The following is a 12,064-nucleotide window of genomic DNA, read 5'->3' on the forward strand; positions in this document are numbered from 1 at the left end:
CCCAGCTCCCTGCTCACTCTCCTCTGGGCCAGAAGGGGCACCTTCTCACCTCCCTGACCTTCACCCCCTACCCGCCCTCCCTCAGGTGGTGTCCGGTGGGTGGTCTGCGCCTGCCCTCCCTGGTGGCTGGGTGACTGCCCAGGCTCCTCGAGGGCAGAACTGCCCATCTTGCTCTCTGCTGCCTCCAGACCTAGCCAGGACTCACCCTGTCAGGCCTGTGGTGGGGAGTGCAGAAGCATGGGCATGCGGGAGGGACACACTGTGACTGTGGTGGCTGAGCCAGCTGGTGGACAGGTGGAGGTCTGGTCACAGAGGGAGAAATGGATGGGAGAGCCACGTGAGCCGGGAAGCAAACAGACAAGTGGGTGGGTGCTGACAAGGCCACGTTTTCTCAGCCCTGCTGCGTGGACTGTATCAGTCAGGGCTCTGCTGCAATCCCGCTGTGTAACAAACGGCCCCAAGGATCTCAGTGGTCCACAGCAGTGGTCATTGCTTTCCTGGTGGCAGACCAGGATCGGTTGCCAGTTGGCACCCCCTCCCCTGCCGGATTCATCAGGTGGGGTTCAGGCAGCCTCCACACCTTCATTCCCATTCCCAGCTGACAGACCATCAGCGCCCTGGAGCAGGTTCTGATGGAAGAGATTGGAAGTTGCAAGGGGCAGAAACTCAGAGGCCCCTGAAGGCCTGAGTGTAGAAGGCCTGGTCACTCCTGCCCGTGCAGTTCACGTGGCCCAGCCCAGCTTCAGCAGGTGGGAAGCATCCTTTCCCCATTGGAAGGCCTTGGCGGGGAGGGACAATGAAGGGAAGGGAAAGCTGGGGCTAAATTATCCAATCGATGACATTTCTGATTTAACTGGAGCTTTTCCAGTGGCATGGGGCTGGGGGTAGGGGAGACGCATTACTGTAAATGTCCACACACACACTCGGCACAGCAGGGGTGTAATTCCTCCCTGTACAAAGACTCCCCAGGTCTGTCTCCTGACCACTGACCCCCGGGGAGGCCCGAGCAGAGCCAGCGGCAGCGATTCAGGCGCCGGGGATTCACTGAGGCAGGAGAAATCCAGGAGGGAGTGCAGGAAAGGCAGGGACAGAACAGAGCAAGGATGCCCTCCTTTAGCCCTGCCCCTGGAGGAAGGGTGGTCCCCGGGGACAGGCACCGCCTGTTAGCCAGGGCCAGTTCTCCCAAGCAGATCGTGGTGTGAGCTTGACCCACCGCACTCAGCAGCTAGAACTGGGGGTCTGGGCAGGGCACCACCTTCATCCACTGCACCAGGCAGAAAACTGATCAGTGCCGGGTCACACTGTCAGCGGAGGACAGAGCCCAGACGGCTAGGGCAGGACAGACAGACTAGGGAGTCAGAGCGCCACGGGCATGGCCGTGCGATGCTCGGCCGCAGGCTCCGCCCCCCACGTCGCTCCTCCGATCTTCCTCATCAGCGTGAACATGCTTTTGCATCCTGCATCCTGCATCTGCTTTGATGGGGGACACGGAGTTGGTGAGACTCACACAGAATGTCCAAGAGCCCCCAGTCTGGGGCCAGGGCCAAAAGGAACACATAAAGGTCTCACGACACGTTAAGACACGACGGAGCGAAGCTCGGGGTTTGGATGGGCACCCAACGCTAAGGTGCGCAGGAAGGATCTGTGTAGACAACAGCCAGGGGCCCCGCCAACGGAGGCACTCGGCAGCCAGACCGTCCAGGCTCATCAGGAGCTCCGGGCACAGGGTGCAGACTGCGGAGCCAGGCAGCCCATCCCACAGGACACAGTCAGGAAGGCCTTGGCGCCAGGCTGCAGAGCCCGGAGTCGGCCCTGGACCATGGCGGCCTTAAGGAGTCTCTGGAAGAGGAGGAGTGTGACTGGACTTGTGTCTTAGAATGATGGGGATAGACGGCGGGGCTGGGCTCCGGCAGGCGCAGGAGAGGCACTCACCAGCAGCAGATCCTGATACCCAGGGCCAAAGGCACCCCAGACCCTCCACTCGGGAGGGTCTTCTCACCATCCACCTCCAGACAGAGAGGTCTTGGGCATTACCCTGGGGGAAAAAAAATCCATAGAAACCCCAAATAACTCTAGTGACCACTGACAGTGAAAATGCCTAAGCTTGGAGCTCTGGACCCTGAGGGACAGGAGGGAAGGTGGCCATGCTGGGCAGGGTCAAACCTGGACACCCCTGCTGCCCCTCAGAGATGAACAGTGACAGGCAAAGAGGCTGGAGAGGACAGAGGCCACAAGGGGGACAAGGAGAGACCAGGCCTGCAGAGGCAGGGACCCCCCCCCCGTCACCGGGCACCTCACCTGACCTGGAGACCAGGCCTGCAGAGGCAGGGACCCCCCCCGTCACCGGGCACCCCACCTGACCTGGACACCAGGCCTGCAGAGGCAGGGACCCCCCCCCGTCACCGGGCACCCCACCTGACCTGGACACCAGGCCTGCAGAGGCAGGGACCCCCCCGTCACCGGGCACCCCACCTGACCTGGACACCAGGCCTGCAGAGGCAGGGACCCCCCCGTCACCCCACCTGAACTGTCTTCCCTGTGGCATCCGTTCGTGCACGTTAAAGACGCTGGCCCCGGAAGGACCCAGCGTTCACGTCAAAGCTCCACCACGTGCCGGCACGTCACCCATCCTCTCCAGCCTCGGTTTGCTCGTCTGCAGGCTGGTGACTCCCACCCCTGGCCTGCCCTCTGGTCAGAAAGCTGGAGCCAGGGTGCCCTCTGAGGCCGGGAGAGGGAGCTGGCGCTGTGTCTATAGCCCGGGTGCCGAAGCCAGGTGCCCCTGCCTCCACACCAGCACCCTTGGTCCCCCACAGTCTGAAATCACTCCCATTGTTGATTTTTGTTTGTTTTGGGTTTTGTTTAAAGGGTTTATGGATCTTTTTTTAAATTTATTGTATTTTTGGCTGCATTGGGTCTTCATTGCTGCACGCAGGCTTGGGCAAGCGGGGGCTACTCTCCGTTGTGGCGCGCGGGCTTCTCATCGCGGCGGCTTCTCTTGTTGTGGAGCACGGGCTCTCGGCACGCGGGCCTCAGCATCTGTGGCACTCGGGTTCAGTAGTTGTGGCTCGCGGGCTCTAGAGCGCAGGCTCAGCAGTTGTGGCACACGGGCCTAGTTGCTCCGCGGCATCTTCCCGGACCAGGGCTCGAAGCCGTGTCCCCTGCAGTGGCAGGCGGATTCTTAAGCGTTGCGCCACCAGGGAAGCCCTGTTTAAACCTCACCTTTGTATCTGATTCCTTGCCTCCAACCAGGCCCAGCGCTACATGCTCTTTATCTCTGAACTCATGCAGCTTACAAGCAGGCGGATTCAAACCCAGTAAGTGAAAACCCCTGCCGTTTGGTAGGTCGTGGTTTGGCCTAGGTGAATGGGCTGCTGACAGCGCGTTGACGGTGCTGGGAGGCGAAGGCGCCTGGGGCCTGCGGCGCTGTCCGCGGTGTTGAACATGGGCTCCTCGCGCGCTGCCCATGGTTCTGAAGACGCCCCGACGCCCGGGCTGCGCGGGGCTGGGGCCCTCTTGTCCCCAGATCTGCAGCGCAGTAGCCCGTATTCTCTCCCTTCTCTGGTGTTCTGAGTGTAGGGTACCCTTTCTCGAATAGTCAGGAGACCCCAGGAGAGGTATACCTTAGAGAAGATGAGGAAACAAATAAGCAGAAAGTTCCCCTTTCACTTGCCAAACTCCAGGTGAGAAAGCGGTTGTGTGGGTCGTTTGGGGGTGGACAGGCAAGAGGAGGGGGCACGGGGGCTTCTGTCTCCAGGCTCTGCCTCCACCTCTGCCCCCTCCCACACGTGCACAGGACAGTAGCCCGTTCAGAGAGAGCACAGCGTCAGCCGCGGGACCCAGGCGGACTGGAGGAGCCGAGGCATTAGTTTGCAGAGGGGGTGGTAACCCCTGCCCTGCATATTCCACAGCGATGTTGAGAGGACCCTGGGCGGTCTGGAGTAGGGTGAGCTTTGCATGAATCTAACATCATTCAAATTGGGGGTTACTTATCCAGGCGCCCTGGGAATACCTAAGCACTGCTGCCCTTCCAGGTGCAAGATGAGAAGGGAGGCCCCTCACCCCACCACCATGTACAATGAAGGCTGTAAACTTGTCGCCCTTCGACCTTCGAGCGGAGGATATGGGGACCTTAGAGGTCCTATGGAATCCAACCCCCATAATTCACAGATGAAGAATGGAGGAGGGGGTTCACAGACACACGGTGAGTTAACGGCAGAGGTGGTGGGATCTCCCACCTGCTCCAGAACCTCCCCAAACTCCGTTGCTGAGGAGAGGATACTGGCGATGGGCTGAAAAGATTGAGTGCCCCGCTCTCCCCCTTCCCTCCCCTTCCAACACCTCCCTTCCCTCCCCTCTTCTGCATAATCTCAGCCCCCACTCACTCATGTTCCCGGGGCCACTTTGAAGGCCTTTTATCACCAGTCTCTCCCCAGATTTCTACCCTTGTCCATGTCGGTTCCTGCCTTGACACCCTCCCCCCCGCCAGCCCGCCAATGACCCCAGCTGGCCCTGACTGATGTGCAGTGTGTGTGGGCTTAGCAGCGAAGGCGGTTTCCTGTCCACTGGGTGGGTGGAGGCATCCCCAACTTAAGCACTGATTTCACCTGTCATTGCCCACCTGGGGCCCCACAAGTGAAGCTGGTGGCTTGGAGATAACCTGATATGGCAGATGGGCAGAGATTGCACAAATGACGGTCTAATTGACAATCAATTGTGATTAGGAGCAAAAGGACGTCTTTATAGACCCAGATGCTCTAGATTGAAGTCGGGGAGATGGGAGGTTGTTTCCAGGTATCTGGGGGAGGAGGACGGGTGTGCGCATCTCCACGACAGGTTGCTCCTTAGCGAGGGGAGAGGGGTGGGGCAGTAGAGGATGCCGCGATCTTCCTGACCCTTGTCCATGCACAGCACCCCCCTCCCCATGGGAAAGCGCCCCGAGGTCTCCTGTGTAGCTCTGGAGGTCCCCCTCACACCCCACTGCCCTGCCCCTGCTCCAGACTGAAGACTGCAGACTTTGCAATTCACTCCCTGCCTGCCAAGCTCCCAGTAGAATGTTTAGGGGCAGGGAGGAAAGGGGAGGGAAGGACCTGCAAACTCCAGGACAGGGACAGTGCTTTCATCCAAGTAGCACTCAGCCCTGATCAGCCCACCCCTCTCGGCAGGGAGAGCACTTTGCTGTGCTGAGCGTGGGCACGCGCTTTGGAGGGGAGCACAGTGTGGTTGTATATTACCGTATAGTATTCCTTTATGCGTATTACATATCTACTTAACATGCTGTATTCTACTTACTGTGCTTTAGTGGTAATCACCATACATTATACTACATCCACATCATATAAGACGTCATTTTATGTGTGTTTGTGTTCATGTTGAATGAAAGTCGTACCAAGAGAGTTCACGTACCTCTTCCTCACGTGTGCGTATAACGGGAGTGAAGGCAGACCCCTGCCGCCCCCTGCGGGGGGGTGTGGCGGCTTTGGACTGCTGCGTTTGTGCCTCGCCTGGTGACCTGCGGAGGGACAGGCATGGAGCGTGGGCGTGCCTGTGAGAGGCTCATGCCACCCAGAGCCAGGTCAGGGCCCAGCCCTTGGGACTTGGCCCCTAGGGTGCCTAGTAGCTGTGCCTCACGCGGGATCAGGCAGCAGCTCAGGGGACGGGGGACCTTGTGTGCCCCTCCCCCAAGACCAGCCCGGAGCTGGTGGGCGCATCTGTGAGCCGCAAGCCCCACGCGGCGTGCCCGGGGGCTCGTGAATGGATTTGCGCTCGCGTGTGGCGCGTGCTGGAGAATGCGTGTTTGTGTGTGTGAGTGCGTGTGAGTGCGTGTGCACATCTATATTCAAACTTTGCTGGGGGAGGGGTGGAGAGAGCCTAAGAGTCCCTCCAGGAAGGTGGGGGTGGGAAGGAGATAATTACCTCTCTGTGATGAGAGATTATCCACCCTCCTTCCCCCAGAGGTGATTTATAATTTAAAGATAAAGAATAATCAAGTCCTGGCAAGAAAGGACACAGTGTTGTGGGTCTGATTAGAATCTCGGGACCGACCAGCACGCGGGGGAGGGGACCGGCTGGGGGAGGGGAGGTCTTGCCTGCCCCCCCGCCCCCTCCCCCACCCCGCCTCCCCTTCCCCTCCCCCGCCTCCTCGAGGCTAAGCATGTCCGAGCTTGGCCCAAATTACAGTCAATCGGTCCCCCATTATTTCTCCCAACTTTTAATTTCTGCTTCCAAAGGATCATTGCCCGCGGTAATTGCAAAGGACCCGTCCTTGTGCGCAGAGCAGGCTCCGGGGACCGCAGTGTGAGGCGGTGCACACCGCTCACGCACACGCCCGCGCGCACACAGCCGCGCACCCGGAAGACACTCGCACGCGCGCTCCCACCGCCGGCTCCCGCCTGGGTCCCGCGGTCGGCAGGTGTGCGCGTTGGCGGGCGCAGGGAAGAGGGAGCAGCGGCGGTCCCGCCCACAGACGCCAGCCGGTCCCTCCACCCCGAGGGCCAGGGCCCTGGGGTGCAAACCTCGCCGCTGTAGACAAATGTGCGCACATAAAGACCCGGACCGAAGGACTTAATTCTACGGGCGTGGGAAGGGGGAGTTTGCTGCGACGTTTCTCCTTCCTTGAGGCTATCGATTTCTGTGTAGGCCTCCTGCCGTCTGTACGATTTTTTCGGTCCCCGTTTTGGGGGGCGGGGGTGGGGGCGGGAGGACCCTCCAGCCGTCCCCATTTTCGATTCCACGTCTAATGAGCGACCCTGGGGGCCGCCGGCCCCGCCCCCGGCGGGGACTCGAGGCCGGGCCCTAATTTGACGACGCAAAAGGGGCAGGGGCGGGAGGGGACAGAGGGCCGGAGACCCTGAGCGAGGGAGACCCCGAGACACGAGAGGAGACCTCGAGCGGAGCGACGGAGAGAGGCGGGACCGAGGTCCACGGAACGCCTGGGAGGGGGCTGACGACGCGGCGAAGACCCCGGGAGTCGGCCCGCGAGGACCCCACTCCTCGCCCCAGCCGCCGAGGGGCACCGAAGCCTCGGGAGCCGCCAGGGCGCCAGGGCCCCGAGCGCCGGGAGCGGGGGATGAGGCCGGCCGGCCGCCGGGATGCCCCAGCCAACTCTTAAGGCGCGCCCGGGGGCCTCCGCGGCCCCTCCGCAGACGGATCCCGCAATTATTTAAAAGCCAGGGCTGTCCCCTCCCCCTCCGCCCAGGAGGCCGGCGCGCCGTTTCCGGACCAGCGGAGGCGCAGCGGCACGCCGCGAACCGCGACAGCCGCTCGCGGAGCGCACTTCGGCTCCGAGCTGTGGGTCTGTCGGTCGGGCCCGGAGCGCAGTCCGTGTGTCCCGCGCGGGACCCGCCTCCTCCGCCCGGGACCGTTCGCAGCCAATTAGGCGCGCGCGCTAACGAGGGCGGCGGAGCCCGCGGCCGCCTGCGGGCGCACGTGTGTGCGGCGAGTGGGCGCGTGGGCGCCGCCGGCGGGGCCGCCATAAATGAGCGGGCCGGGTGCGGCGGGCGCCTGAGGCGGCGGCGGCGGCGCCAGGCAGCACCGGCCGAGCGCGGGGCGGCACGGGGAGCGAGCCGAGCCGCGGCCGCCGGCACGACACCGTGCGGCGTCGCCCGGGCCGCCGGGGATGGGAGCCCAGTAGCCGGAGGGGCCTGAGCGGCCGGAGCGGCGGGAGGCCGGCATGAGCGCGAGCGGCCCGGCGGCTACCGGGGACGGCCCCGCGCTGCCGCCGCCGCCGCCCGGGCCCGGTCCGGGGCCCGCACCGCCCGCGCCCGCCGCCGCCGCCCGGGACGCCATGGACGGGCGCGCTGAGCTGCCCGCCTTCCCGCGGGCCGGAGCCCCGCCGCTCGCCGCCAGCGACACGGTGCCCGCGGCGCCCGAGGGGGCTGGGGCGGCCCGGCCCGGCCCGCCGCCGCGCCCCACCTCCTTCTCGGTGCTGGACATCCTGGACCCCAACAAGTTCAACAGCAGAAGACGCCGCTGTGTGCTGCTGGGCCCTGTGGCGCCCGCGGCGTGCGCCCCGGCCCCCGCCGCCCCGGGACGCCCGCCGCGCTCAGAGGAGCTGGAGCGCCGTGCCCTCGCCGCCGCCGGAGGAGCTGGAGCCGGTACCGGAGCTGAGCCGCCGCGTGAGTAGGGCACGGCCGGTGCCGGGTCGCGGGGGTAGAGGGACGGGCCGCCTCTACGCGTTTGCGCTCCCGGGACCCCTCGGCGAACCTGACCGGCCCGGCGCCAAGGCTCGGTGGAAAGTTCGCAGCGCGCGGGGCCCGCACCAGCCCTCCCGCCGCCTGCGTCCGACCCGGACTCCAGGGCCCGCACCGCCCGGTGCCTCCCGGGATGCCTCCCCCAGGCCGGGCCCAGGGCTACGAACTGCATGGCCGGCACAGGTTTGGCCACCGCGCACCTCCGGCATTGGAGGGCAATAGGTGGCAGAGGAGGGGGAGTCGTGCGCGGCGGCTAGCCCGTGACCTCCCCCACTCCCACCGCAGCCTCCGGAGACCTCCCTCCCTCCATTCTTTTATTTCCTTTTTTTTTTTTTCCGTTTTCTCTCTGTCTCTCTCTTTTTTTTTTTGGACAAATCAGACTAATTGTGACAAAACGCTGGTTATCTCTGGAAAAACAATTAAATCCCTTCGATTACAGTTAAGGGGAAATGTGCTTAGCGGCGGAAAGCGGCCGGTAATGGGGCGGCCCGCAACCCCGGCCTGGTCGATATCCCATTACGGCTGCATGCATATCTCTTTCAAGCACCTTGCAAACTCCCCCCGAACATCTAAATTATAGGATCAAAATTCGGATAATTACTCGATTAAAACCTATTACACTTATTAGGGGCCGCTATTGATCGAGAATTGCATTCGACCGGCGCCTGATTGCTTTTGGTGCCCCCTCCGCCGGCCCTTCCTCCCTCCAACTTCCCGGGCCCTCTGCCCCGCGGGGAGAGGCGCGCAGGGCCGGCAGGGCTCGGGTGGGCCTTTTCAGGCGAGGGGCCTCCCAGCACCTGCACTGGGCTTCCTCCCGGTTGGGCGGAGATGAAAGAGGAACAATCTCGGGAAGGCTGGAGGGGAGCCCCTCAGGCTTTCGGCCTGGCCAGGGTTCTGGGAGTTTCCACCTGGAGCTTCTGATGGGGAAGACATCCCAGTCGGAAGGCCCAGTTTCTTGGTAGTTTAGGGAGGGAGCTGGGTCAGGGCCCCTCCTTAGCCCACCCCTGGACAGAGCAGGAGCTGTCAGGGTCACCTGGGGGACTGTCTCTTCTCCTGCTAAGGGGTATAGGTGGGTGCCAGGATATCTGCCCTGCCGGCCTCCACGCAGCCCGTGGTCACCCTGGAGGAATCGGACTGAATTTGTCCTTTACTCTCCAGTTCTCCGTGCCAACCTGACCGGGGCCTGGTGCCCGACGGGGCGGCATGGTGTTGGGCGCTTGCCCTGGTTTCTCTCCTGGTTGTATGACCACCTGTGGGAGCAGGGGCTGCATAGAAACGCCCTCCCCTCTCCTCCCCTCCCCACCCCTCCCCTCCCCACCCCTCCCCTCCCCTCCCCTCCCCTCCCCTCCCCACCCCTCCCCTCCCCTCCCCTCCCCTCCCCTCCCCTCCCCTCCCCTCCCCACCCCTCCCCTCCCCTCCCCTCCCCTCCCCGCCAACCCTCCCCTCCCCTCCCCACCACCCCTCCCTCCTCGCCACCCCTGCCGGGCCCTGACCGGGACAGATGCTTTTCTTCCAAATTTCTGAGATTCACATTGCAGCCACCGCGCGGGCCTCTGCTTGGAGGATCCGGAGCTGCTGCTCAGACTTGACCTAGTGGGGACTCCCATCCCGGCTGGTCTCAGCGCTGTTCTAGACCCCCACTGCCCACTGGTCCCTCGTTGGGACCAGCCTGGACCTGCTGGGGTCTCAGCCGAGGGGCCAAGTGTGGCCAAGTTCCAGGGCCCCAAGTCTTGAGGTAGGGATGGATCCAGGGCAACTTTTTTGGTCCCCGGAAATCGCCTCCTCACAGCGGGCTCCAACCTTACCCCAGGACTCTGGCCCGGCCCACTCTTAAATGCCCAGTAATTGGCTGGCTCTGTTGGAGCCTTGTGGTAATTGGAGAGTAATGTACGCTGAAATAAATTAAATGGCCGTTAACTAGTTTCTACATTACGCAAAATGAGTTTAATTAAGTTTGTATCTGCCCTATGGATCGATGGGATATTTCCGTCTGCCGTAAGCTCTGCGGCCCCGTCCTGCCCGGCTGGGGCAAAGGCGCAGGGCTCGGGAGATGGCGGGAAGGGGGGCTCTGGAGAGAAGGAATGCACAGGGGACGGAGAGAGAAAGCGCGGGAGGGTGAGAAGAAAAGGAGGGGAGAGAGCAGGGAAACGAATGCGCTAAGGGGAAAGGGAGGCAAGAAGAGAAGCAACGGAAACAGGAAAAGGGATTCGTTAAGGGGAGCAGGGCGCCGGAGGGGCGAGCGAGCGGAAGGGAGGCGCCGGGTCCTAACTGTGCTGTCCTCCCTCCCCGCCCCGTCCCCGCCCGCAGACGGCGGCGACTCCTGCAAGGCGGACGAGGCCGAGGCCAACGGCTACAGCAGCGGCGGTGGCCGCAGCCCGAGCGCGGACAGCGGGGACGAGGCGCCCGACGACGAGGACGAGGCGCCCGAGGCGGGGGCGGCGCGCGGCGCTGAGGCGCGGGGAGGCGGCAGCGGCCTCGGGGCCCGCGGGTCGGGCTGCCAGGGCGAGGCCGAGGCGCCCCCAGGCGCTGTCGATGAGGCCGCTGTCCCCGGCCCCCGTGGGAACTCGCCCGGAGCCCCGGGCCCGCCGGGAGCCTCGGTGGCGCCCGGGGACGCGGGGACGACCCCGCAGGGCGCGGCGACGGCGACGAAGCCCAAGCGGAAGCGCACAGGCTCCGACTCCAAGTCCGGGAAGCCGCGGCGCGCGCGCACCGCCTTCACCTACGAGCAGCTCGTGGCGCTGGAGAACAAGTTCAAGGCGACGCGCTACCTGTCGGTGTGCGAGCGCCTCAACCTGGCGCTGTCGCTGAGCCTCACCGAGACGCAGGTGAAGATCTGGTTCCAGAACCGCCGCACCAAGTGGAAGAAGCAGAACCCGGGCGCCGATACCAGCGCGCCGACAGGCGGCGGAGGGGGACCGGGGCCGGGTTCCGGGCCGGGTGCGGGGCTGCCCGGTGGCCTCAGCCCGCTCAGCCCGTCACCGCCCATGGGCGCGCCGATCGCCATGCACGGCCCGGCCGGGTACCCGGCGCACGGCCCCGGCGGCCTGGTGTGCGCCGCGCAGCTGCCCTTCCTGTCGAGCCCGGCGGTGCTGTCGCCCTTTGTGCTGGGCTCGCAGACCTACGGCGCGCCCGCCTTCTACGCGCCGCACCTCTGAGCACGGCCTCGGATCAGGACGGGACGCCGGGCCGGGCAGCCCCACGAGGCCCTTGCGCCCCTGAGGCCGCGCCCAGGACCCGAGGGCGCCCGCCGTCGGCCCTTTTGTAAGGCCGCGGTCGCTGACTCTGTATATAGCCGATTGCTACAAAAGAGTTTTAAATTTATAAACGACTGTCCGCGCGCGTTGGGGCCGAGCTCGGCCCTCTGGGAAGCACTTTGCCGAACTCTACTTAATCAATAAACCGCAGGAACCGCAGGAGGCCGCGCCCAAGTCCCTCAGGCTCCCGCGTCGCCCGCGCCCCGTCCTCCTCGCCGCCCTTCGGTGGGGACTTCGGCGCGACCGAGGCGCTCCGGGGTGCTCGACCCGGCGCGGGCCTTGGGCCCCAGTTTCCCCGCCTCCCGGCGTCCCGTGGCCAAGCTTGCCCCATCCTGCGTCGCCCGGGTTCCCCCACGCGCTTGGGAACAGGCGCGCGGCCTCGGTGCTGTGTGCGCTGAGGCTCCGGTCCAGGAGTCCCGTGTCCCCGCTCCTTCCCTTCTCCTCCCCCCTCCTCCGCTCGGGGCGCTTGGGGGTGAGGGAAGCCCAGCGGGACAGTGCCCGCGCGGTGGGGCCTGGGGGCAGCGCTCGCGCCGGGCGCCGACCCCGCCCCCGCCCCAATGCGCATCCGCGCGGCCTTTCCTGAGCACCAGGCCGGCCCGAGGAGGAGGGGCTTCCCGCCGC

General features: G+C 64.6%; 1 protein-coding gene across 1 annotated transcript; it reads left to right on the forward strand.

Annotated features, from left to right (window-relative positions):
• Positions 1-7,669: 7,669 nt before the first annotated feature.
• Positions 7,670-11,344, forward strand: NKX1-1 (NK1 homeobox 1). The gene is made up of 2 exons (XM_060147460.1): positions 7,670-8,114; positions 10,497-11,344. Exons 1-2 carry the CDS (start codon positions 7,670-7,672, stop codon positions 11,342-11,344), a joined length of 1,293 nt encoding a protein of 430 aa, XP_060003443.1.
• The last annotated feature ends 720 nt before the right edge of the window (positions 11,345-12,064 follow it).

The sequence above is a fragment of the Lagenorhynchus albirostris genome, chromosome 4, assembly GCF_949774975.1.
Source record: "Lagenorhynchus albirostris chromosome 4, mLagAlb1.1, whole genome shotgun sequence".
Taxonomy (NCBI): domain Eukaryota; kingdom Metazoa; phylum Chordata; class Mammalia; order Artiodactyla; family Delphinidae; genus Lagenorhynchus; species Lagenorhynchus albirostris.